The sequence below is a fragment of the Exophiala bonariae genome, assembly GCF_035927105.1.
Source record: "Exophiala bonariae strain CCFEE 5792 chromosome Unknown scaffold_30, whole genome shotgun sequence".
In the NCBI taxonomy this organism is placed as follows: Eukaryota; Fungi; Ascomycota; class Eurotiomycetes; order Chaetothyriales; family Herpotrichiellaceae; genus Exophiala; species Exophiala bonariae.
Genome location: NW_027042505.1, coordinates 357561 through 380928, shown reverse-complemented (window position 1 = coordinate 380928; position 23368 = coordinate 357561). Strand labels below are relative to the sequence as shown.

Below are 23368 nucleotides of genomic sequence, written 5' to 3'. Positions count from 1 at the left end.
AGTTACCCCGCTATGCCCGCTTTCTGCTGGCTACATTGACAGATACAGAACTACTAAGTACGGTTTGGACATTATTCACTTTCATATTGTGCAGCAGTCGAATCATGAGCCATGAAAACCCCCAAGAGCTCCATAACGCACACTGGACTTACGGTGCTTTATCATCCTGACGGAACCGAGCCTAATGTAGAGTAAGTATCGAATCTTGGTATTGCTGCACAAGGCTGACTCGACCCCTCGCAAGTATTGTCTTCGTGCACGGTCTCAAAGGCCACCCGCGTAAGACATGGGAAGTTGCGAATCAAAGCCTATCGCCGCAGTCCGCAGACAGAAGTAAACACAGCGGCTTTTCAATCTTTCAACGCAGGCGAAGCAGGTCGCAAGATGTTCGAGCTGGGGGTGAAAGTGGCCCTGCCACTTCTGAAGAATCATCGGACACAACAGTATTCTGGCCTTTGGATCTATTGCCGTCAGATTGCCCTACCGCTCGAATACTGACTTTCGGATATGATACCCAAATCACTAAGGGATATGCTGCCACAGATAAGAGCAGTATCTTTTCCCACGGCAGGGATTTCCTCCTCGAACTGTCCAGAGAGAGAGGTGGCTCAGGCCGGCCTTTGATAATGGTTACGCACTCCCTTGGCGGGATAGTTGTGAAGGAGGTAAGTGACAAGTATATCCCATAATCCATTTATGCCCCTTGTCGAAAAGGCAGATGAACGCGTGTCTAATGGAGCTTGAGACGATGATCTGATCCACTTCCGCAGGCTCTTAGAGAATCTGAGATTTCAGACAAACCTGACCAACAAGACATTCTCAATTCGACCGCAGCTGTGGTTTTCTTTGGGACGCCACATCGAGGTAGCGGGATGGCCGGAATTGGACATGACATTGCTAAAGCTGCAGGCTTTTTATTGAGGATAGACATTAACGACCAGGTCTTACGCGCACTCGACCTAGACAGCCCTCAAATCGAGCTATGCAATCGGTCTTTCATACATCAATGGAATAAGTGGGCGTTCCAAGTCAAAACGTTCCAAGAATCCAACGCTCTGACAGGGATTAATTTCGGCCGCCTTAATGAAAAGGTACGTTCTGATAATTCCGTTGCTTATATGAACGCTCAATTGTTATCCGACATACAATCACATAGTACTGAGACGCTTTAGGTCGTGTTGGATATCTCATCATCATTCGGCGATCCTCGAGAAGACACTGAGAAAATCCAGGGAAATCATCGGGAAATGTGCAGGTTTGTGGGAAGCCAAGATCCAGGCTATCGTAAAGCTGGCCCTGAAATAAAACGACTGGTCAAGGATGCATTGACAAGGCAGTCTAGCAGAACCTCAACTCAAACGGAGGTACTCATATGATTGTCGATGAATGTTCAGCTCAATTTCGACTAATGATATCAAGGCATCAGAGTTTGCTCTCCTCTCCAGAAGTCCACACTTGGCTCGTATGCGCCTCTCCCCTACTCAGCAGCACTTTAATGACAGATCATAATAGGAGAAAACCCAGTAACCGGATCACCCACGGAAACCCTAATCGAGTTGGAGCAGAGGAAAAAGGAAGAAGAAGAGTTGAAACGTAAGGAGCGGGAAGAGCTCATCGAAAAGCAGAACGGTGTGTCCCATAGCCTAACTTCAGATCCCCAATATCTGACTTCGAACAGCATGTCTCCGTTCCTTAGCATTTCCGGAGCTATGGGACCGTGAAAGGGATGTAGAGACGGCACTTGCTGACACCTGTGAGTGGCTGTTCCGTGAACCTTTTTTTCGCTCTTGGATGCACACCGAGAGTGATGGAGTTAGCCCGCGTCCAAACTTGTTATGGATCAAAGGGAAACCTGGCGCTGGAAAATCAACGTTGATGAAAGCAGCTTTTCATCGTGCAAAGAAGGAGATGAATCCGGCCTCGACTAATGTCGCAGGATTTTTCTTCTCCTCCAGACGCAACATTGAATTGGAACGAACACTCCTCGGCCTGTTGCGCACACTGCTACATCAGCTTCTCCAGGCAGATGAGAATCTCATGGCCAATTTCTTAGAGATCTACACAAGGCATAGCGACAACATCGGCTCTGGCTGGCAGTGGCACATTTCCGAGTTACTCGACTTTTTTAGCGACAATTTCAAACTGGGCGAATCCAGGACTAAAGAAACCTACGTATTCATTGACGCCTTAGATGAGTGCGAGCCCAATGAGATTCAGCGGGCGGCATATTTCTTCCGAGATCTCTCAGCCAAACCCAATTTTCATGTCTGCCTTTCCAGTCGCCACTTCCCTCATATCAAACTAGAGAATGCTCTTGAAATTGTGGTTGAAGAGGGCAACTCAGATGACATTGCTGTGTTTATCAGAAAATCCCTTGCGCAAGCCGACTTTCCTCAACAGGATCTGGAAGAACGAATCATTAAGAAGGCTTCCGGAGTCTTCCTTTGGGTAGCACTTGTTGTGGACATATTGAACAAAAACATCAATAATGGTGAACCTGAAGAGGACATCTTGATGGTTTTGAACAGCGTACCAGACAAACTCGATGATCTGTTCAAGGAGCTGTTTACAAGCTTCACAACGAATGACAAAAGTCGACAAAAGATCGAATGCGCCAGAGCCGCAAATCTTATTCAATGGATGCTTCTCGCTGCACGACCTTTGAGGTTAAAGGAACTTCATCAAGCTCTGGCTTTCTCTTCCGATCCACCGATGACTTCCTTCTCTGAATTCTTTTCTGCGCCTGGCTATTTTGGAAATTACAGAGCATTCCAAAAATACATCAGGACCTATTCCAGAGGCCTTGTCGAAGTGTCCAGGGGCGGATTTGTGGATTTCTGGCTGTGGCTTAGTGATCGGAGGTTGGTTGGAGATGAACCTTGGGAAGCGCCTGGTTATACCATTGTTGATGGCGTTGCCAGCAGTTCAGAAACTGCCCCACTCATCAACGTACAAAATACGCCTTGCGGTGTTCCCAAGAATGTGTTGAAGTGTGCAGGAATCCTTCTTAGATCGTCTAGCAACTACCCTGATATAACAGGAGTAGAACGGGATCTCCTCTACCAGTTGGAGGAACAACTAAAAAAGCCCCAAGGTGAAACACAAATATCTGGTCCTGCAGATTGGAGTTCAGTACCGCACAGAGAACGTCAGAGACTCGCATCTCACTTCCAATCGCTCTCCCTCGACAACGCCGAGAGTTTACACTCGAGATACACAGCTCTCAATAGAATCAGACAGCGTTATCCCTCTTTTCAGCCTATTCTCGACCAGTACTTCGACATGGAATACGACCGTCAAATTGTGCAAGTTATTCACGAATCTGTCAGAGAATTCTTTCTCTATGGACAGGGCTTTACAATCCTCGATAGATCTGCGATGGGTGCGAACATCATACGGCGACAGGCTATACTTACTGCCGCTTGTGTGAATTGTGTGGGTGTGACCGAACTGCAACCTCTCGAAGATAACAACAACTGCGATTTGTCAGTATTGGCTTCCCCTGCCGCAAGCCTCTATCGCACACGCCACGAAGCCATACGTGAGACTGGATCCCAAAAGCAACTGTCGGGGAAAACACTATCCGTCTGGATCAATCGAAACGCATATGCCTTCGTGAACTATTCAGTATGGAACGTTTTCCATCACAGTGATAGGGTTGAGTTGTCTGATATCGAGGGCAGTACTCTACTCCATGCGCTACAGAGGCGAGATACCTTCTGGTTGAGGTATATGGCACTTCAATTCCCAAACAACGTTGATGAACGCATGACACCGTTGTATCTAATGTGTGAGAAGCGCTCCATGATATTTGTTCGCGAGCTACTACAAGCAGGTGTGGATCCAAATGAGAAGGGTGGAAGATTTCGCTATCCCATTATTGCTGCCATGGCTACGACGTCCTCCAGAGCGCAAAGAGATTATTTCAAGGGCGACAAGGCAAGCCTATTAGAAGGCCTGATTCGCACGCTATTGGAGTACAGGGCAGATCCAAATCTGAAAAGCAATTCCGGAGAGTCTGTGTTGCATTATGCTGTCGCGACGGGCAACGCAAAAGTCGTGGAGCTGCTCGTTGAAGCCGGGGCACTCGTGGATGCTTCTGACAGCGAAGGCCGCACGCCACTCCACGAGGCTGCTTGCTTTCCCGCTGTTGCCATCACCAATTGCTTATTGTCGCATGGTGCGCAGCTTCAAGTCGTCGACGCGGATGGTAATAGCCCCCTCCACCTTGCAGCGAAGAAATCCAGTCTCGAAGTCGTACAGAGTCTACTGAAAGCAGGTTCACACCTCACTCTGCGCAATAGACAAGGCGCCCGTCCCCTTGATCTGGCTGCGGAGAGTGGACGACCTGAGATTTTGGAATACCTCTGCTCCCTTCCGGAAGAGCAAGGATCGGAGGAAATGCAATCAGACAATCCCACTCTGCTACATCTGGCGGCCGAAAATGGAAATTTGACCGCGATCAGAGCCCTGCTCACAAGCGGAGCAGATAGAGACGCACGCGACCGAGATGGGCGGACAGCTTTACACGTTGCAGCATTTTGGGCTCAAGTCGACGCAGTTGGCCTTCTTTCTGGATGCGGGAATACCGACGCCAAAGACGTAAACGGGCAAACGGCTTTGCACTTGGCGGCCAAATCAAGCGAGGAAACTTTGGCGGCATTGCTCTCTGCTGGCGCAGATGTTGACGCCATCGACAACGATGGTCGTAGCCCTTTACACGTTGCGGCCAAAGATGGGACGCTAGGCACGTTCGGTAGATTACTCGATATCGGCGCGAATACAAAGATCCGGGATAAGAATGGACGATCAGCACGGTACTATGCACAAAACCGTAGGAGTATATGGCTTCTTTTACCTGATAGTTACAAATTAATGCTCTGAAGAGGAACGACGTGGCCAATACACAAGCCGAACCCTTTCTTAACATATATTCATAATCTAACCGAATCAGAATATCAAAGAGAATTAGAATAATTTATATCTGCTAGACATGTATAGGTCTATGTCGAAAACGTCAGGACTTGGCTGAGGATATCTCTCTCCTCGAGAGTCAACTTAACCTCTCTGTTTCACTATTCGACTTCGGGGGTTTCGCCAGTAGGTGGCCATCATTATGCACCAATGGCTTGACGCCTGTAGTGATGACACTTCCCTGCTCTTTCTGACCGACCAGGCTCGAGGTTTTACGATGCCAGGACAGTTTATCACGAGGTGAATGAAGATAATTAGGGTATAACAAGGAAATACGTATTGCTAGCTAGATAGAAACTCTAGAGTACAGTGCCAACAATCTCCCCAGAACGCCTTTGCACAAAATCAAAAGATCCCAACCTACATACTGTGGAATTATGATCTCCTTCCCCACTGCTTTGAGGTAAGCTTTTACTTCGCCGCATGAGCTGGTCACGTCGTAGCTGGGGAATTTCCGAGCTTGAAACTGACCTGAACTCCGTGCTGAGTCCGTAGATGTCTCTGGACAGCGTCCGCCCTGGTGGATGAGTACTTGCAGAAGCGGCACTTGACTGCATCCTTGGATTTTGCCGATGGACTGTGGCGGGATTTCATGTGACGATCACAGCCTCGCTTTTCTGCAAATGAAGCATCGCAGCCCGGGATGGAGCACGAGTACGGCTTGGTATGTTTGAGCATATGACGGTTCAGTTCGTGTCTCTTTTCGAATGCTGCCGAGCAGAAACCGCACTGGTGGCCAGCCTTTGAGGATGATAGGCTTGATGTAGTTGACAGGTAGTTGTCGAGTTCTGGGAAGAACTGCGTGGTGTCGTAGTCCATGATGGGGGCGTCAACTGGAAAGAGAGTGAAGTCATGATTGAAGTCGTATTCGTCGAGGTAGGATGGATTGTTCAGGATTTCCCAGTCGAGCTCAACCCTGGGAGAGGTAGAGCTTTGGAACGCCATGTCTAGCGAGGCGTTGGAATAGGTCGTGGAGAATGGAGAGGTTTGAGGGATCTGATGATGGGTTGCTGCTAGGCAGCCCATCTGATTTTGTGAAGCCATAGTGTTTGTAGTGGGGGTCCAACAGAGGTCAACCGACGTGTTTTCTGGACCCTAGCGCTGAGGAGTATGGTGTGGATTCGAGGTCTGGGTATTCGCTGTCCCAGGAAAAGAAGTTGTTCACGGAAGAGATGTATGCCACTGTGCTGCGCGTAGGCGTGCCCGGTGGCGGATTCGAAAGCAGAGTACTGAAGGTTTAGTACTCTTATGGGTTGTCATGCTGACAGCGCTGTCGTTGACTGATTCGACTTCGTGGGTGATGGTCTTTTCCATTTCATGGGTGTTGTGATTTTGATGACGGATGGTCTGAGCTGAAACGCTTCCTGCTGAGTCTTCCTGACGGAGTTTGTGCAGGTGCAAAAGCTCCATGATACGGGGCAGATAGAAGGAAAGATGTTCCCTCTTATCCTCTTTCGTCTGCCACCAGGATTGCTCTATGGTCGAACATGAAGGCCTTATCCATGAAGGGGAGCTGGCCATATCTTTCCTAACGGTCAATCTATCTGTTCTCGTGATAAATATATCCGAGTGGGGATTTTCGGGTGGGGAAATAGATTGGTGAACGTCCAAGCCCTTCCACAACAGCTGCCAGAACGAATCATTGTCAGCAGCATGAGGTTTTCTGCCAACAAAGCCAACAATAGCAATATTGGGCTCGCGCTTCGACTGCTGTAGAATCTGTTGACTCTCTCCATCTGACATCGTAGACTTCACATCTAAGACCGGTACTTGATTTGGCAAAGGGACATGCTGATACTCGGATGAGGATCTAGATATCTTAAACAGCCATGTTCGCCAATTGTCGACACGGCCACCAGATGTCTATACTCCGGTTAGTTCCATTAACAGGAAACGACGAAGCCTTAAGTGATTTAGTAGCCCTCACCTCATACCCCAGATCTGCCTTGAAAATAGTACTGAGGACTGCAATGTTCATCTCCCTGGAAATCATTCCACCTGATGATTCAGCCATTTGCCTTGGGCAATGGCGTGGTTAGTTGTGGGATCAAAATCGGAAAACTGAAAGGGCAACAAAATGGAACACGTTGTAAGCAAAAACACACTAGAGAAAGAAAGGTGAGAGAAGAGAATCCAAGGCAACAAGGCTGGGAGGGAGTGTTGGGCTTTTTCAAGGGACGTGAGTCAGGCGGGGTGTCGATGATACCGATTAGAAGCGGGGGCGCAGCAACTCTCAGCCCCTTCGTTAAGCCCATTTATTGGTTGTAGACAGGCGCCCCTAGGATCCACGTTGTCGGCCACAAAATAGTGGAGTCTTCTGACGCTCAGACTGTCAGTCCATCCCCTCATCTTCTTCGTGTGGTCTCGATTCTAACTACTTCACTCTTTGATTTAAAGTCAGACGCACCAAGATACACTCAAGTCCATTGGACTATTGATGCAGGCCAAGGGCTGTGTGTGTATGCTCTACCTGCATCGAACACCCAATTGATAATATGCCTAACTAGGTGTCTACCACAAACATTGAGCCAGGCATACTGGGGTGAAACTCCTCCTTGAATAAATTCGGCACGACGCAGCACATTGTGCGAGCTAGTACAGGTACCAAGTTACTTGGTGTCCTGCCTTCGAGAATGCCTTCTCACCTCAGGTTTCTCATTCCGGCGAGGTGTTGGAGCAGGAGCACGACACCTGTACATTCCTGTCACGCCCGGAGTTGGCGCGCTTTACGCGTTCAGCCCCATTCTATGCGCCATGTCATCGTCCACCACTGTGAGCCGACCCTTATTGCCAGTAGGAATTCCAAGATTCCACAGCGTTGCTTCTGCGCTGCCCAATATTGAAGTGAGAGCAAAGTTCCATGGACTCGTTGCTGTTAAGGTATTGAATCCTCATGCGACTTCCGGCGAAACTTAGGTAGAGTATTTCTCTCGTCGCTCGCAATCCTGCAGTATGAAACGCAATGCAACCTGCTCGAGGTTTTGGTGTGCCGAGTACTGCTACTTAGACAACGTTTTCAGTATGTCTTTGGGTGGACAAAGCAGTCGTCCGAAAACGGCCATTAAGAGGACAGGCTTCAACAGACCCAAATTTGTACAAAGAGCTTCTCCCAAACGTACAATATGCTAGCTTCAAATCATTCCCTTTTCAATTGTCACCTATCTATCTCTCAAGTAGAGCGTTCCTATCTGATCTTACAGCTATGAAAACCGGCCCTATAGCCTGGTTGTGCGCTTTGGTGCTATTGCCACATTCCAAGGCTGAATCTAGCACTACTGCAGCAACCTCAAAGAATGTCCCACTAACAACATGGACTGCTGAGCTTCAATTCCCAACAGCAGCCTTTGACTCTTATTACCGAGAGCCATCTCTGGAGCAGCAAGTAAGTTTTGTCTTGAGTCTTGCTTCTTCAAGATAGTAGTAGCTGATTGTTGGAGCCACAACCAATCGTACACAATGTACTCAACAACAAATCCTTTTCCAATGACATCGCAGACCCAGCACATGTTAACGACATTGTGCCAAATCAAGTGAATTTTCCTGATCCATATCCCCTTCCGGAGAACAAGGATGCAACAGCATTGTTTTATCAGTCAATCGATACTGCAGCCGGCATCATCAATGGATCCGCTGGTGTTGAGGGAGGATGTACGAGATGTCTCGCAGCCATCACTGCCGCTCAAGTTCTGGCTCGTGCTGCGCCCAACAATTTCTCCGATGCAGCCATTCGGCTGTGCAAACTAGTCAAGTTCAAGCCTGATGATGATTGCGAGCGTGACTATGCAAGACATTTACCCGAAGTTACAGTGTGGGCCCAAGTTCTGCAGGCTGCAAATTTGTTCGAGAATGACGGTCAGTTTATCTGCAACAGTATGTTCGGACAAAGTTGGTGTGACAAACCTGAGGCGAGGGAGATGAAACTCAATTTTAGCACTGAGAAGCCTGCAAATGCAACCGCTCCACCTCCAAGTGGACAGCGTGTAAAGGTTTTGCACCTCTCAGACCTCCATCTTGATCCCCGCTATACGGTCGGCGCTGAAGCAGTAGACTGTCCTTCCGTTGGTTGCTGCCGGCCAGACCCAGACAACAAAATCGAGATTCAGCACCCAGCCCCTCTAAATGGTCACCCAAATTGTTATACTCCACTCTCCCTGCTCACATCGGCATTATCGTCAGTCGCGCCACTTATTGGGAAGGATTCGACGGCTCCAGGCACTATTGAGTGGACTCTGTTCACTGGAGATGTATTGCCTCGTGAAAAGGCGAAATTTCGAAATGATGAATACCTTGGGTTCGTTCAATCCACTGTTTTCAAGACCCTGAAATATTTCCTTCCCCAGAGTCCGGTGTTCCCAGTATTGGGTGCTCTAGACGCGTTCAATGAGGAACCATCGATACGACACCCTCTGACTGGGGCGATGAAGGATTTGCAGTCCCAAAACTACGACCGTATGAAGGCCATCATTGATGCTAATCAATGGCTTGGTAAGGATGAAAGCGCTGCAATAGGACCTCATCATATGGGCTACACAGCGTTGCACCCCAAGTATCCGAAATTACGAATTATCGCTTTGAATACTAATTTCTGGTGGCTACAACACTATTATAACTATGTCAACACTACGACTCCCCAGGACTCGATAATCCTGTCAGATTTGATCGGCTGGCTTCTGCTGGCTGAGAAGGCTCAAGAGCGAGTTTGGATTGTGGGTCATATACCTCCTTTCGCCGAACAATCCCTTCCAGATCATTCAGGGGCATTCTATCAAGTTGTGGAACGATTCACACCCCATGTCATTGCCGGTATCTTCTTTGGCCATCAACATACAGATTCTGTGACCATTTTCTACAAGGCTGGAGGTACTGATGTGACCAAAGAGGGCAAGGTGGCCATTGCTGCTTGGCTTGCACCTTCCCTGTCTCCAAAAAATGGAAACCCGTCATATAAAGTGTACGATGTTGACACCGGTGATTTCGGAATTTATGAATCGCGGACATTTTTCACGAATGCTTCGACCCTAGCGACTGCATCTGCGACAGAACCGAATGCAGGTACCGATTCAGAAGACAGCCAAGGGCCTGATTCGTCTGGCTTAATATGGGAACTTGGTTGTGATGCTAGGCAAGTATATGCAAAAGCAAGCAATTGGCCTTCGACAAGCGCTCTCAATGGGGCATTCTGGCACAGAGTGGGAAATGCGATGTTGAAAGATACAGCTTCCCCCAACAACAATCTGGCAGCAATTTACCATATGTACAGATCCACACGTGTCGATGGCAAAGATGTGACAGGAAATTGCGATGAAGCATGTGTGCAAGCTACTGTTTGTCGGATGAGAGCAGCGAAAGAAGCTCTCTGGAACAAGTGCGGTAGTGACGAAGTCACAAAGAATGAAACAGGAAGCAATGGATCCACCTCTAAACGAAGTGAGGGCTCGGCAATCGATCTTGAGATCGATATATTTATTGACCCCAATGATCCCGACATTGCTTCCAGTGGCAATCAGCCTCACGCGGAAAAGAGATGGAGGTTAGGCTTTTGGTCAAAGACGGGCGCCATGGCTGCCGGATTCGCTGGTTCTGCTTCACGCCGCGCAGCCACTCAGAAATCTCAAACCCAGGGACAGTCTCTACTATCTACTGCATCCGACTATAGCACTCAAATAACAACCGTTACAGGGACCTTGACGAGCACCGTTACTATTGGATCAGAGAACGGTGAATCTAGTTCCATTGCCAAGCGAGCTGAGGATACAGATACTGAACATGATGTGCCGCTGGAGGCTCGTGGTGATTCTAGTAATTATGGTAATTTTGGAGACTACAAATTTACGAGTGCAATTTTGGGAGCATCGACAGAAGCAATGACAGGCCTGTGGGGTGCTGAACAGCATTCGGATTTGCAGACCGAGGTTGAAGGACACCAGTCCACAGGTTATCAGATACTCAACCAAGTTACATCTGCATTGAAGGGACAGTCTACTTGGACGGTAATCAGTGGGAGTGGGGCCACTACTATGGCGCCTAAAGCCAAAAAAAAGCCTAAGCGTGCAGAGGAAACATGGTCGCAGGACAGGAGTCCAACGGACGAGACTTCCACAGAGTCTGGAGACAGTGATTGGGAAGACAGATCGGTACCTGAGCAACCTGAAGGCCATGGTGAAGAAGCTCAAATGCTCACGGACGGCGCGGGGATTGCAGACCGGCCACAGTCTAAGAGATCCCAGGCTCCTGCAGATGCCCCGGACACTACAAAAACGTCTTCACCAAACGTACCTACTAATGAGGCTTCGGATGAAGGGCCAGAGCCGTCTCGAGATTTCCCTATTTATAGGCCGGATGAATCCCTGAATGGCCAGATACTGCGAAGGCGACCTGCCTCAGACAGTGATCCTGGGACACCCAACACAGCAACCCAGGCAAACTCTCTCACTGAGTATCAGGCGATTCCCGACATTACACCAACCCCTTTCCCAGATATAGATGACTACAATGACCTTGAAACTCTGTCAACCGGTATTGACATGATTAACCGAAGAGATGCAAACCGCAAACCAGGATGTGTGTCTATGAAATCGTCATCAATCTGTTCTGGGACCAAGACTTATGTGGAATACACGCCTGAGCAGAGGCAACAGATTCTCAAGGCTTATCAGGAGGCCTTTACTGGTGGTAAATCGGTTTACAACAACCTCATGAAGACGATGTCACGAAAGACAACATCGCGATGGTCGACCTGGACGGAAAACTTTTCTGCACCAGCCTCGAAACGAGACTATGACATCCCTGGATGCACAAGTAACGACAATGGTCTAGTCTGTACGCGTGTCACGGAAGTGGCCGACGATTTTGTCGACAAGAGAAGTGCGATGCCTGAACCAACTGCTGAGCCTGAGCCTGATCCTGAACCGGGTAATAAAATGCTCAGTATATGGATGTCTGTGTTGTCAAGCGTTTCCAGAGAACAGGATAGGACTCACGTAGCCCATTTCACTACCTCAAACCCCAAAAAGAGAAATGCTGAGCCTGAACCGACTGCCCAGCCACAGCCTGAACCTGAACCTGAAGGTGACTCAAAGGAACAAATGTGGAGTAAATTGAAAGCCATGGTGAAAAGCAAGAATGAAGGAGCCACCATGCGCGTATCTCTATCTAAGAGAAATGCTGAGCCTGAACCGACTGCTCAGCCACAACCTGAACCTGAACCTGAACCAGGAGTAATGAATAAATACGTGAGCCTTATGATTTCCAAAATGTTAGCTCTCAGCGTTTCAGAAACCTGGACTCCTTGGTCAACAGGCAACACCAACAACCTCCATGACCCCACATGGATAGGGCCCCCCAGCAAGAGGACTGCCCAGCCTGCGCCGACTACGGAGCCTGAGTCTTTGTCGACAACAGTTTTCGAAGATTCCCACACATTACCAACGCCTTAGTTAGTGGGACGCTCTGGTTTCGATGTCAAGCCATCAAATTCGGCTCCGAGACTATGGAAACCCCCAAAGCCCTGAAATTGTGTCCACCACTCCCTCGTGGAACAGCCCTTCTTCGCCCTCCGCAAATCCGGTAACCCACAGACGGGTGTTCTGCTATGCGACTGAGGCGCTCAGCCAGCCTTGAATACCAGGCGTTATGATAAAGTTCAACCAGGGATGATTTCGCTGCCTGGCTTACGTCGCTGGTGTTGCATGATCTTGCGGGCATGGGGCGAGATCTAGTAGGACGGCCGGATCGATGGTGCCAAGGCCAAGGTTGAGATGGGAAAGGGGCATGGCGATCTGGACACCTCATTTAGATGAGGCGGAAGTAAGGCAATATTTGGGATTCGAGAATAGCAGGCGGATCTAGTGGTCTGGGATGTTTATTGCGATAGTATTTCCTTTACGGAGCATTTAGGAGCAATAATTCTGTTTTCACTTTAGTTGTTGGTGGAATATAATTTTCATTTAAGCCGCAGGTCCCCCGCTTTGACTTTGCTGCTTCCGAACTCTGACCTGCAAGTACTTTAGCTACTATATCTTCTGAGTAGGAAAAATGCTCCACCAATGATTGGAACTATAGTGGAAGAATTCATGTATTTCCAAGGAGTGGTGTTGTAAATCACCGAGCTACTAGCACATCAAGCCGAGAGGCTGGAATTTTTCTGCCCCACGAGGCTGCCGTTTCTGTTGATTAGAAATAACAAGGGCAATGATTGTCGCGAGCCCGAATCGTTTGACTAATTCTGAATGGAGAGCAACGATCGAGTCATCGCGAGAACGCGGCTTGACTAATTGCATCCCTTTGCTGGAGACATACTTATATCAGGCCATACCAGCTGTAGGAACCATATGAGCCTACATACGGGACCAAACTTTGACGAGTTTTCAACACTTACACTCGGATATTCAGATCCTCATCTACAATCCTCATCATGCCTGGCGCATCTCCGGTCATCCTCATCCTCGGAGCAGGACCAAATATCGGCCAAGCAGTCGCTCGGACATTTGCCTCAAGGGGTTTTAAAGTCGCGCTCGCTGCACGATCACTAAAGGAGGAAGAGAGCACCGAAACCCAACTGAACATCACAACCGACTTCGCCAACTCCGATGATGTCGTCAGCGCGTTCGAAAAGGTGAAGAAAGTGTTTGGCATCCCGAGCGTCGTGGTTTACAATGGTAAGACTCATTATCTCGGTTCGGCGTAGAACTTCCCACTGAAAGGTTGATCGCAGTCAGCGCCTCGACGCTCACACCACCTCAAGACCCATTCGCTCTCCCACTGGCGGCATTTAACCGCGACGTGGCAATCAATGTCACTAGTGCTTTCGTCGCCGCACAACAGGCTGTTCTCGGCTTCGCGCAGCTTCCAGCGTCGGCGTCAAAGACATTCATCTACACCGGAAACATCCTGAATGTCGCCATCATCCCAGGGTTTCTCGACCAGGGCATCGGAAAGTCCGCTGGCGCACACTTGATCTGGGCTGCTTCGGCGGCGTACAGAGACCGTGGATTCAAGTAAGTTATCCTAGCCCCCATTGCTCGCATACTGGTTCAAAAAGACCAACCTGTCTCAGGTTCTACTACGGGGACGAACGCAAGGCGGATGGGACGGCGAAATACAGGGTCGACGGAGAGGCACACGCGCAGCTCTACTGGGAACTTGCAGAGGGCAAGACACAAGGCCCGTGGATGCAGACGTTTGTCAAGGACGCGGGATACAAGGATTTTGGGAATCAGTATGCGTCTGCCAGCTAGGAGGTCGGATGTTGCTTCGTTCTTAGGCGTGATGCTGAGTGAATGAAGTTCTATTTACCCTGCCTCTAAAGTAGATGACACTAGTCCTATGATGTCAGTGGGGTGTTTGCTTACACAATCCTCCCGCACCAGGACGGACAGGCTCGCCGTCAGCCATTGACGGCTCTTGCGTTGTACTTGTCCAGACGTACGGACTGAGAACTCGAATTGGCTTACCCTCTGGATATTTGTTAGGACTGATATCCACGTGCGATGCGCGTGGGTATGTGGCCTTCACTTTGGCCTACTATCGCGATCGTCCACTTGCCAATTGGAAGCCCGAAATTACGACAAGGCTGTGATGACTAAGGGGCGACAGCCTCGTCGGTCTTTCCCAGATAAGTATGTCGTGAGAAGTCTTCTTGATGCTGAGTCGAATATCTTTATTAGTCACCGATATATATTATTGACTGATGACTTGGGCTTCATCCGACGCCTCGAGCTCTTCATGACGAGAACGTATAAAGATCGGGTTGAGTGTTACTTAGGAAGCAGAATGAGGCAGGAATTGACAAAATGGCGAATCGCCGGCTAAAATCTTCTCCGACGACATCTCCTCCTTGTCCCCGCACTCGTCCTCCCTAGCAGGCCGCTCCTCTAGGTGATTAAGACTAAAGTCCGAACGATTCACGTTTTCAAATCTCGATCACATAACCAACACAAACTACCAAGGACTCAGTGAATCAGACATCCAAATCAAGCATGCCGATAACCGGTCTCGCGCACATCAACCTCACCGTCCCGCCGGGCACGCTACCACTCGCCGTAGAATTCTACAGCGGGACACTGGGTCTCAAGCCACGAGAAGTGCCACACTTGCAAAAGGACTCGCTGGCGTGGTTCGATATCGCCGACTCGGGCCAACAAGTGCATGTAGCATTCGAGAAGGAGTCGGATCTCGTCAGCGCAAAGTCTAGTCGTCACCCGTGTTTTAAACTCAGTGATGGCCAGGCGCTACTGGAGTTGAGACGGAAGGTGTACGAGCACTTTGAGCGCGGCGGTGAGAGTGCACCGGTCGCGGCCGATAAGCCTGGCGCGGAGGATTCTGGTGAGTTTCTGGGGTTCTGTTTTTGGGTGGTTCGTAATGCTGATGGTGGACAGGGGCGAAGGGCGTTGAATATCCGCAGCGCTTCTTTGCTCGGGACTATGCGGGGAATAGATTGGAGTTCAGTCTGTGATGGGCGAGTATGAATGAATTCAAGTCATTTTGGGAGTGATCGGTGAGAGCTGTAACTCCAGGACATTGGATTGCGAGGCAGAGATGTCACGAGGGTAGAAACTGCAAAGGAGAATGGATCTAAATGTGCGTTGATTAGATTTAGTACCGATGCTGCCACCCAGCAAGAATAAGACTCAGCTCTATCTACCCCTTCATTAAAGCTTTAGTAGAAGATAATGATTAATGTTACAACTTGTGGAACTCCAGATATGCTCTCGATGGTCGTAAGGTGTGCTCAAAAAATATCAACTGCCAGCGCGGTACAATCATGGATGCCTTCCATTTCCGAAGGCTTAGGTCGACGAATGACAATTGCGGCCCTGATGAGAGCAACTTGCCAAATTTGATGCAAGGTCCTAGGTTGGGGTCATGGCCTGAGTTGCCTCCACGACAGAACGTGTTTCACGAACTTCTTCCCATGTTGTAGCTTGAGCGCAAATGACTCTAATTTCGAATTTGTCCCTGAGGGTCGTTCCAATGTATTCAGGCAAAGCAGTATCTGCGTTGAGAGTCTTCGGCCAGGCTCTTATATTTGTCCGAACCATGTTTGTTGAACTTTCTCTGCTTTTATAGGGGAGGGCATTATCTGTAGGTCGTGAAGTGCTTGTAGGAGGTCCTTTGTAAAGGCGTTGCACCTGTGTCGGATCGACATCGAGTCTGAGGCTTGGAGGGAGGTGTGGAAAGAACAAATCTGCGACTTCGATGGCTGGATTCGTCGTCTCGCTTGTTTTATCATGCATGGGAGGGCGAGAGACGCCGAATAGTTCAAATGTTAATGTCTGAGACGGGTCGGCACATTTCAGCAGTCTGATGGCTTCTGCGATTCGAAAACAAGTCAGAGTTCGCCTCAAGGTAGAAAGACCGGTAATGGTAGAGGCCTTGGCCATTCTCGTAGCTGGTGGTTGAGGCTGAAAGTTCGTTCGCATGAACGGGGTCATGGGTAAGCCGTTCGCTTGTCCTTCCGATTGTAGATCTAAATTTGATTTCAGGGGGCTTGATGGGTTATCTGATCGAGGAGTTACCGTCAGGGTTTGGGCAGTTGTTCCTGTCAAGAGCTGTTCGGCTTCCAAAAATTCCTCCAAGTCATCAGAACTATACATAAACAAATCGTTCGAGTTCTCATCCATCTCCTTCAATGTTGTGGTGTGGTGATCGAAATGCTCATTTGTCTGCCGCATATCTGTCCCGTTTGCCGTTACACTTGGAGATTTTGATACTTCATGAGGAGCTGTCGTAGTAAGCGAACGTTTCTTGCTGATAGCGTTTTGTGCGCTCGAACTTCGAGGTAACAGAATTTGATCTGGTGAGACCATCTTGTGCTCGGAGTGTGCCAAAGGCATTGAATCGGGCTTTGAGAAAGTCTTTCCCAGATCTGGAAACTTCACGACTCTGCCGGAGATCTCAGACTTTGTGGTAGAAACACGAGTCTTTTTGCGGGGACGTTTTGGTGATTGAGATGGCGATTTCTTTCGCTTTCGATAACCAGGTGGCCATTTCAAACGCTCTGTCGAAGCTAGAATATGTGAGCGGAATTTGCTCGCTTGCTGCGATTGTGGTTCAGCGACATCATGAGGAGAAGCTGGTGGTGGCGTGTTGAGAGAGGAATTGATGTTGCTTGGGTCATTGATGGTAGTCCAGCCATGTTGCCTAGTTTTGTCAGGATTCATGCGAGAAGATACTGGTCGAATGACTGACTGATAATACCCATACGGAGTAAGATTGACAGCCACAGCTGCAGTTTCAGGCTCCTTCTGGGGCGAGAAGGACATTTCTGATTCCGTTAAGATAGCAAAAGGAGCACGAGTGGGATAGGTCATAGATTGGCGTGGACGTCAGGATAGGTTGAGAGCTCAGCATCCGAGTTTCGTGTCCAGAGAGGGGCATGGGAGGAGAGAAAGAAAGATACTAAGACTGAGTGCAGTGGAGGCGCATGAAGTTTGTGACAATGAGTTGGACGAGAATAGGTGCTGGGAGACAATGAAACTGGGGCAAGGTGAAGGCTGGCCTGCTTCGACCACCAGCAGGACCAGGAGCGCATTCAGACATAATACGGACTGGGAAGATTCACAATTCTTCAGGCTAGATGAAAACACAGGCAGCCAGATCAAGATAAATTCCCAGTGAACTCGACCAGCCAGAGCAAAATGACATTGTGAATATCTACCTACCATTGAGGTTTTTCGACCTGACCCTACCTAGTCGATGCTCAAGATTTTGGTTGTTATAGTATCGGTGAAACCTAGAGATTGGAGACCTACCATCCTACCTAGATACCTACCTACCTGGCCGTATGTTCATGGGGTCGTATACTGTGAGTATGTGAGTGTCTGCTTCATATGAACAACGCGGTATAACTCAGGATGTCTGGTCGAAGGAGGTGGCATGATAAAGCTGAGTTGTGTTGCACCGTACAAATTACTAGAGCGGAGTATTCGGCTTCCAATGACGGGTGTGTTTACTTGCAGCCACATCAGGCAATGATCATGCAAATACCTGCAAGCAATTGTGAGTCGCCGCCTGCGACCTTTATCTTCATATGGACTCCAGTACATATTCTTCAAATCCAGCATACTGATGACCCCGACTCTCCAGCATGTCTTATGCTATTGAAACAAAGAAGCGCAAGTTTGACCGCACCCTCGAAGCCCTGACGAGTGCAGCCGCCAATTCTCCGTCTCGAACATCCCTTAATTTACGCAACAATCCTTCTACAACCTCTTTGACCGCGGATGATGCCTCAGACGGTTCTAAGAGACGTCGCATAGCCCCTACATCGAGACCAACTGTCACTACTAGTGCGTCAACCACCTCTCTGGTCGGTCATTATCTACCCACGAGTCGATCGGCCTTTCTCGAACGCCTCGAGACATTTCGACATGTCACTCAATGGCATGTGCCTTCCACAGATCCTATAAATGCTGCAGCGTGGGCCAAACGGGGTTGGGTGTGCGTCGATACCGACACCGTGTTCTGTGGCTCGTGTAGAGAGCGGGTACATATTGATCTGTCCATAGACAGTGAATTACTCAAAACTAGTGGAAACGAAGTCGGAAACGATGAAGACGACTTTGAGATGGCTGCGGAAGTATATCATGGTGTTGTCAGAAGATATCAGGAGAACATCATCCTTGCTCACAGTGAGAGTTGTCTGTGGCGCAAACGGGGTTCTGATTCTTCCATACAGCGCATTGAGGGCCTGTTGAATACAAACACTGCCCTTTCAGCACTGAGGACACGCTACGAGAGCCTTGTGACACGTGCAGATGAGATACCAAATGTCGCGCCACTTCCCTCAAACGACTTCTCCGCCAATGGACGAGAATTACGGCTGTTTCAGACCGAACCGAGTGACGAAATCAACATTAACGCTCTAACACTGGCAGTCTGTGGCTGGCATCGAAAATCCGACGACGTCATTGAATGTCGGCATTGTTTCCGGTCACTTGGACTGTGGTTATACCGTGGTTCGACACCAACAATTGAGCAACTGGACGGTGTGGATAATCATCTTGAGTATTGTCCATGGAAATCAGTTGAGGCACAAGATACAGAAATCGCAATTCCCAAACACAAGAATGAGCAAGAGTCAGATCAGATCAAGAGACGTGTGTCGGGATGGATGCTCGTGTACCTCGCCATTGTGCGGGAGAATACTCGGAAGCGAGCACACGAAGCGACGATCCCCTCAGTCTTGAGCGAGACCGATGCGAGCACGGCAAGCGGTGGTTCTGATGCGACTCCGGAGCAACGAGAGAAGAAAATGAGGGATTTATTGAAGAGGATCAAAGAGATTAAGAAACCTTTCAACGTCAAGGCGCTACTAAGACGGAAAGAGAAAGGGCAAGCCTGACGGAGCATCAATTTTAGACCTGGAATGGTCAAATGCAAAGTCGAGATCATCAGTAGTGTGTCAGGTCAGCAGCTCCCCACCAATGGTCGGTTCCGGAAGGGGGTCATGCAAACATGGCAAGGCTGTCGTGGACAGATGCATCTACTAGACTGCTTGAATCGGATAACATCCGCGGGACGGCAGAGGCCTGGGGCATTTGAAGACACAAACGGGACTGTTGTGTGGACGTGAACATTCCGGATCGTGGTCTGTGGGGGTGTCCGTGGCTGTGTCGCACGGAAGACGAACAAGCATGAATCAGAATCCACGGTGTTGCGGCGAACAGTGATCGTACCCGGGGGGGGAAGGGGTTCTTCGGAAAGTTGAGCGACACCGAGGCTGCTGAATTTTGCGGGAAGGCGGGCTAGTCCCAACACAGTCTAGGACGTTCAATGTAACAACATTAATGATAACCACGAGAATGAACGCCGATGAAGTACGGACATGTCTTCGCCTATCAAATTGAAAGCTGAGCTAGGTAGGGAGATCTTTGGTCCCGCCCAAGTAGAGGTCGAGGTGAGGGAATTAAGTTCTACACCATGAACGAGTAGTCTTGGTGTGGAATTCATTGCATCTGGCGGCCATGCAACTAGGTGGTACAATATTCATAGCATTCTTCCGGGGTATTTCCAGGGCACTTCTGGCTTGGGATCGAATGACCAAGGAGCAATTATGGCCTCCGGACACAGAAGAGGTCGCCGAATCAAGAATCATGATATCAGCCCGTTAGACTGTACAGTCTACGCCTGCAGTGCCCAACACCCGATATTTAGCAAGACTAACTAGGTATCTAGATATCCTTACAAGGCTCCGTGAACCATCCATTGCGGTCCGGGATCCGTTGATCTCGATCGTACTCGTACATCGAGGGACGTATCTGGCGCGTTTGAGTGATTTAAAGTGACCATCGCCATGAACCACAGGCAATTCACAGACCCCATAGGCATTGGTTTAGCCGTGGTGGGGGCTAGGGCGAGCTCCATCTCGTACTCCTCTATTCCACCACTAGTCGACCCAACAATCCTGTCGGTCACAGCCTCGATCAGCCTTGAGGCTCGACCACCCAGTCATGATCGAGGGGAGTAGATCCGGAGACCGACTTGGTAAACATCAACGGAGTCGTAGGCGCTGAGTGCTCCGCTGCAGTGATTGAATCGTTTCGTGAGTTCCCGACTCTATCCGCACATATGGCCTCTCCCCTTTCCGATGCTGCGCCGTTTTCGATAGGGCCCGGAAAGCGTCCGAGCTGCAGTGCCTTGGCTCTAGGGTTGTTTGTCTCGATGCCCTCAGGGAAATCCCTAAACAAAATGCATGCAAACACTACTGATGACTGGCATGTGACAATGGATTGATGGTATGTACGAAGAATAATGGATCCCTGTCCATCAGACCTCCCGGATTTCTACGAGTACGAGTACAGTTACAGTATCGGGCAATTTATTGACCTCAGAGTTTAATCAACAAATTTCGGAGGGGCTCAGCAACCCCCAATCGCGCTCTCACTTGCAGGTACCTGGCACGTGTTGGGCTACCTACCCAAATACCAACTGGGGGGTGATAATTTGGTGACCCGGGGAGTGGAAAGACTTGGTCCGGGAGGCCCTAACCATTCCAGTTCAAGGCCAAGTTCAAGTTTCTCAAAGGTGCAACGACGTCAGAGTTCTTGACGGCCAGTGCAGTGCTGATGCTGATGCTGATGCTTCCGTAACTGCCAACACTCCCAAACTTCAACCCCGCATCCTAAGCTGGTGCCAGTGGCCTCTATCCAATCCACCGTCTTTCATTTGCCTCACAAGTCATTCGCCTCCACACCAATATACCTCCCGTTAGTAGGAGAAGCCTGTCTTTCCCGCACCTTGTACAGGTTTCAATCCATACAGATCCCTTCAATCTTCCGACCAAGACCAGGGTGCTTGTCCATCACCAAACCCTCCAACGCCTTCACCACCACCACCATCACCACACGCACCATACAGACGCCTTCCAAGCTGGAGTGCGGAGTTGCATCTGTCTGTGCCTCGTGCTCCTCAACCTTCGTCCCACCGACTCTTTACATTTCTTTTGCTCTCTCTTAACTCTTCGTCCTTGATATTCTTCACATTGAGCTTCCTCTCTGACTCTCCACTCTGTCGGTGTTGTTGGTAGCCATCATCTGTTTGCACATCTGCGTACTCTTCCCAGCAAACCAACCACCGTCGTCATACCTTTACCAGAGCTCGCGGACACCGCTGATCGTTGCTGCCGTTGTTCGCACCAGTGGAACGGCATCCCCTCACACTCCACATTTATATAATCCACCGCCCTTGCTCCAGGTTATTGTCATATCTGTATTTGCAAATGTAAGTCTGCCATTGCCCTCGTGTATTCTGGTCATTCGACCTTCGGTGCTGGAGTTATACCCCACAAATCCCCAACCAATGCACAACGGCACTAATTGATTGTGTGTAGAACCCGCTCCGTGGTACACTTACTTCCTCGGCACATCCCAACCCACCCAAGCAATGTCCGGTAGCACTGCGAACCGTATCAAGGAGGGTGCAAGAAGCGCCGCTACCAAAGTCGAGAGTGCGACGACAGAAGCAGTAAACAACCCGGTACAGGCCAAGAATGACTTCCTTCATTTACCGCTCACGCGAGCTGCCCTACCTTTTGTCAATGGAGGTCTTGCGGGCATGTTCGCAACGGGTTGTATTCAACCCATAGACATGGTCAAAGTGCGCCTGCAATTGGCAGGCGAAGGCATAAAGACGGGACCGAAACCTTCGGCCATCGGTATCACAAAGGATATCATTGCTCAAGGTAAAGTTCTAGACTTGTACACTGGCCTTTCAGCAGGCCTCTTAAGACAGGCAGTCTATACCACTGCAAGACTAGGATTCTTCGACACTTTCCAGAACATGCTGCAAGCCAGAGCCGAAAAGAATGGCACAAGCATCGGCTTCTTGGAACGTGGTGCTGCCGGTCTCACCGCCGGTGGTCTTGCCGCGATGGTGGGCAATCCTGCAGATCTGGCTCTCATTCGCATGCAATCCGATGGCCTCAAGCCCAAGGAAGCTCGAGCAAATTATCGATCCGTCTTCGACGCGCTCACGAGAATCGCCAAAGCTGAAGGAGTTACTGCTCTTTGGGCGGGTGCATATCCCACCGTTGTGCGTGCTATGGCTCTCAACTTCGGTCAGCTTACCTTTTTCGCCGAGTCCAAGGCTCAGCTGAAAACTCGTGCGCCCCAACTGTCTGAGAGTGCCAATCGATTTGGTGCATCTGCAATTGCTGGGTTCTTCGCTTCATTCTTCAGCTTGCCATTTGATTTCGTCAAGACGAGACTGCAAAAGCAGCAGAAGGGTCCCGATGGAAAACTCCCTTATGCTGGCTTCCTTGATTGCGCCAAGAAGGTCGTTCGTGATGAAGGCTGGCTGAGATTCTATCGTGGATTCGGAACCTACTATGTCAGAATTGCACCCCATGCGTAAGTTCACCTTGATTGCATCTCAAGCGGACCCTGCTAATGTGAGGTAGTATGATCACCTTGATCGTCGCCGATTACCTCAAATTGATCACGGCTTAAGCCATCCTATCCCTAATCACACAAAGCCCAGAGCTATCAAGACCAAAGACGAGAACCCGCGCCGAGTCGCGGAATCCAACAATCAATAGAGTGAGCAAATGGAGAAATCCATTTGCGAGCATGAATTTGAACACCATCGCAGCACGGGGAAACCCGTTCTGACCCACCCGATGGAAAGACATATACATATATCTATGGCGCAGTAGCGGTCAGAAATGATCTCGAAACGGGAAATGCATTCACGTCTGGTTGGAAAATTATCCAGGGCGTTCCCCTCGATATGGCTGGTAATAGACCTTGAAAGGGACTGCATGAGAACAAGAGCCAACGCCGCATCCGCAGGTGTTTCTTTTTGAATGGATTTATCGAGTCGATAGAAATATGAGCAGAGATGTTTGTATCTGTATCTTGAAGAGGATGAAAAAGATGGAAAAGATGGAAAAAAA

General features: G+C 49.4%; 8 protein-coding genes across 8 annotated transcripts; 6 read left to right on the top strand and 2 right to left on the bottom strand.

Annotated features, from left to right (window-relative positions):
• Positions 1-111: 111 nt before the first annotated feature.
• LTR84_008306 (uncharacterized protein) lies at positions 112-4884 on the top strand (the record flags this gene model as incomplete). Its single annotated transcript, XM_064851853.1, has 7 exons — positions 112-191; positions 245-665; positions 771-1091; positions 1173-1364; positions 1420-1462; positions 1513-1629; positions 1679-4884. The coding sequence occupies 7 exons, from the start codon at positions 112-114 to the stop codon at positions 4882-4884; spliced, it is 4380 nt and encodes a 1459-aa protein (XP_064702094.1).
• Positions 4885-5406: 522 nt separating this feature from the next.
• LTR84_008305 (uncharacterized protein) lies at positions 5407-6018 on the bottom strand (the record flags this gene model as incomplete). The annotated part of the gene is made up of 1 exon (XM_064851852.1): positions 5407-6018. The coding sequence occupies one exon, from the start codon at positions 6016-6018 to the stop codon at positions 5407-5409; it is 612 nt and encodes a 203-aa protein (XP_064702093.1).
• Positions 6019-8176: 2158 nt separating this feature from the next.
• Positions 8177-12410, top strand: LTR84_008304 (uncharacterized protein; the record flags this gene model as incomplete). The annotated part of the gene is made up of 2 exons (XM_064851851.1): positions 8177-8356; positions 8412-12410. The coding sequence occupies 2 exons, from the start codon at positions 8177-8179 to the stop codon at positions 12408-12410; spliced, it is 4179 nt and encodes a 1392-aa protein (XP_064702092.1).
• A 977-nt stretch (positions 12411-13387) lies between these two features.
• Positions 13388-14210, top strand: LTR84_008303 (uncharacterized protein; the record flags this gene model as incomplete). The annotated part of the gene is made up of 3 exons (XM_064851850.1): positions 13388-13631; positions 13688-13970; positions 14030-14210. 3 exons carry the CDS (start codon positions 13388-13390, stop codon positions 14208-14210), a joined length of 708 nt encoding a protein of 235 aa, XP_064702091.1.
• Positions 14211-14951: 741 nt separating this feature from the next.
• Positions 14952-15427, top strand: LTR84_008302 (uncharacterized protein; the record flags this gene model as incomplete). Its single annotated transcript, XM_064851849.1, has 2 exons — positions 14952-15297; positions 15351-15427. 2 exons carry the CDS (start codon positions 14952-14954, stop codon positions 15425-15427), a joined length of 423 nt encoding a protein of 140 aa, XP_064702090.1.
• Positions 15428-15824: 397 nt separating this feature from the next.
• Positions 15825-17237, bottom strand: LTR84_008301 (uncharacterized protein; the record flags this gene model as incomplete). The annotated part of the gene is made up of 1 exon (XM_064851848.1): positions 15825-17237. The coding sequence occupies one exon, from the start codon at positions 17235-17237 to the stop codon at positions 15825-15827; it is 1413 nt and encodes a 470-aa protein (XP_064702089.1).
• Positions 17238-18061: 824 nt separating this feature from the next.
• Positions 18062-19318, top strand: LTR84_008300 (uncharacterized protein; the record flags this gene model as incomplete). Its single annotated transcript, XM_064851847.1, has 1 exon — positions 18062-19318. One exon carries the CDS (start codon positions 18062-18064, stop codon positions 19316-19318), a length of 1257 nt encoding a protein of 418 aa, XP_064702088.1.
• A 2540-nt stretch (positions 19319-21858) lies between these two features.
• Positions 21859-22922, top strand: MIC33 (putative mitochondrial 2-oxoglutarate/malate carrier protein; the record flags this gene model as incomplete). Its single annotated transcript, XM_064851846.1, has 2 exons — positions 21859-22823; positions 22874-22922. 2 exons carry the CDS (start codon positions 21859-21861, stop codon positions 22920-22922), a joined length of 1014 nt encoding a protein of 337 aa, XP_064702087.1.
• Between the last annotated feature and the right edge of the window lie 446 nt (positions 22923-23368).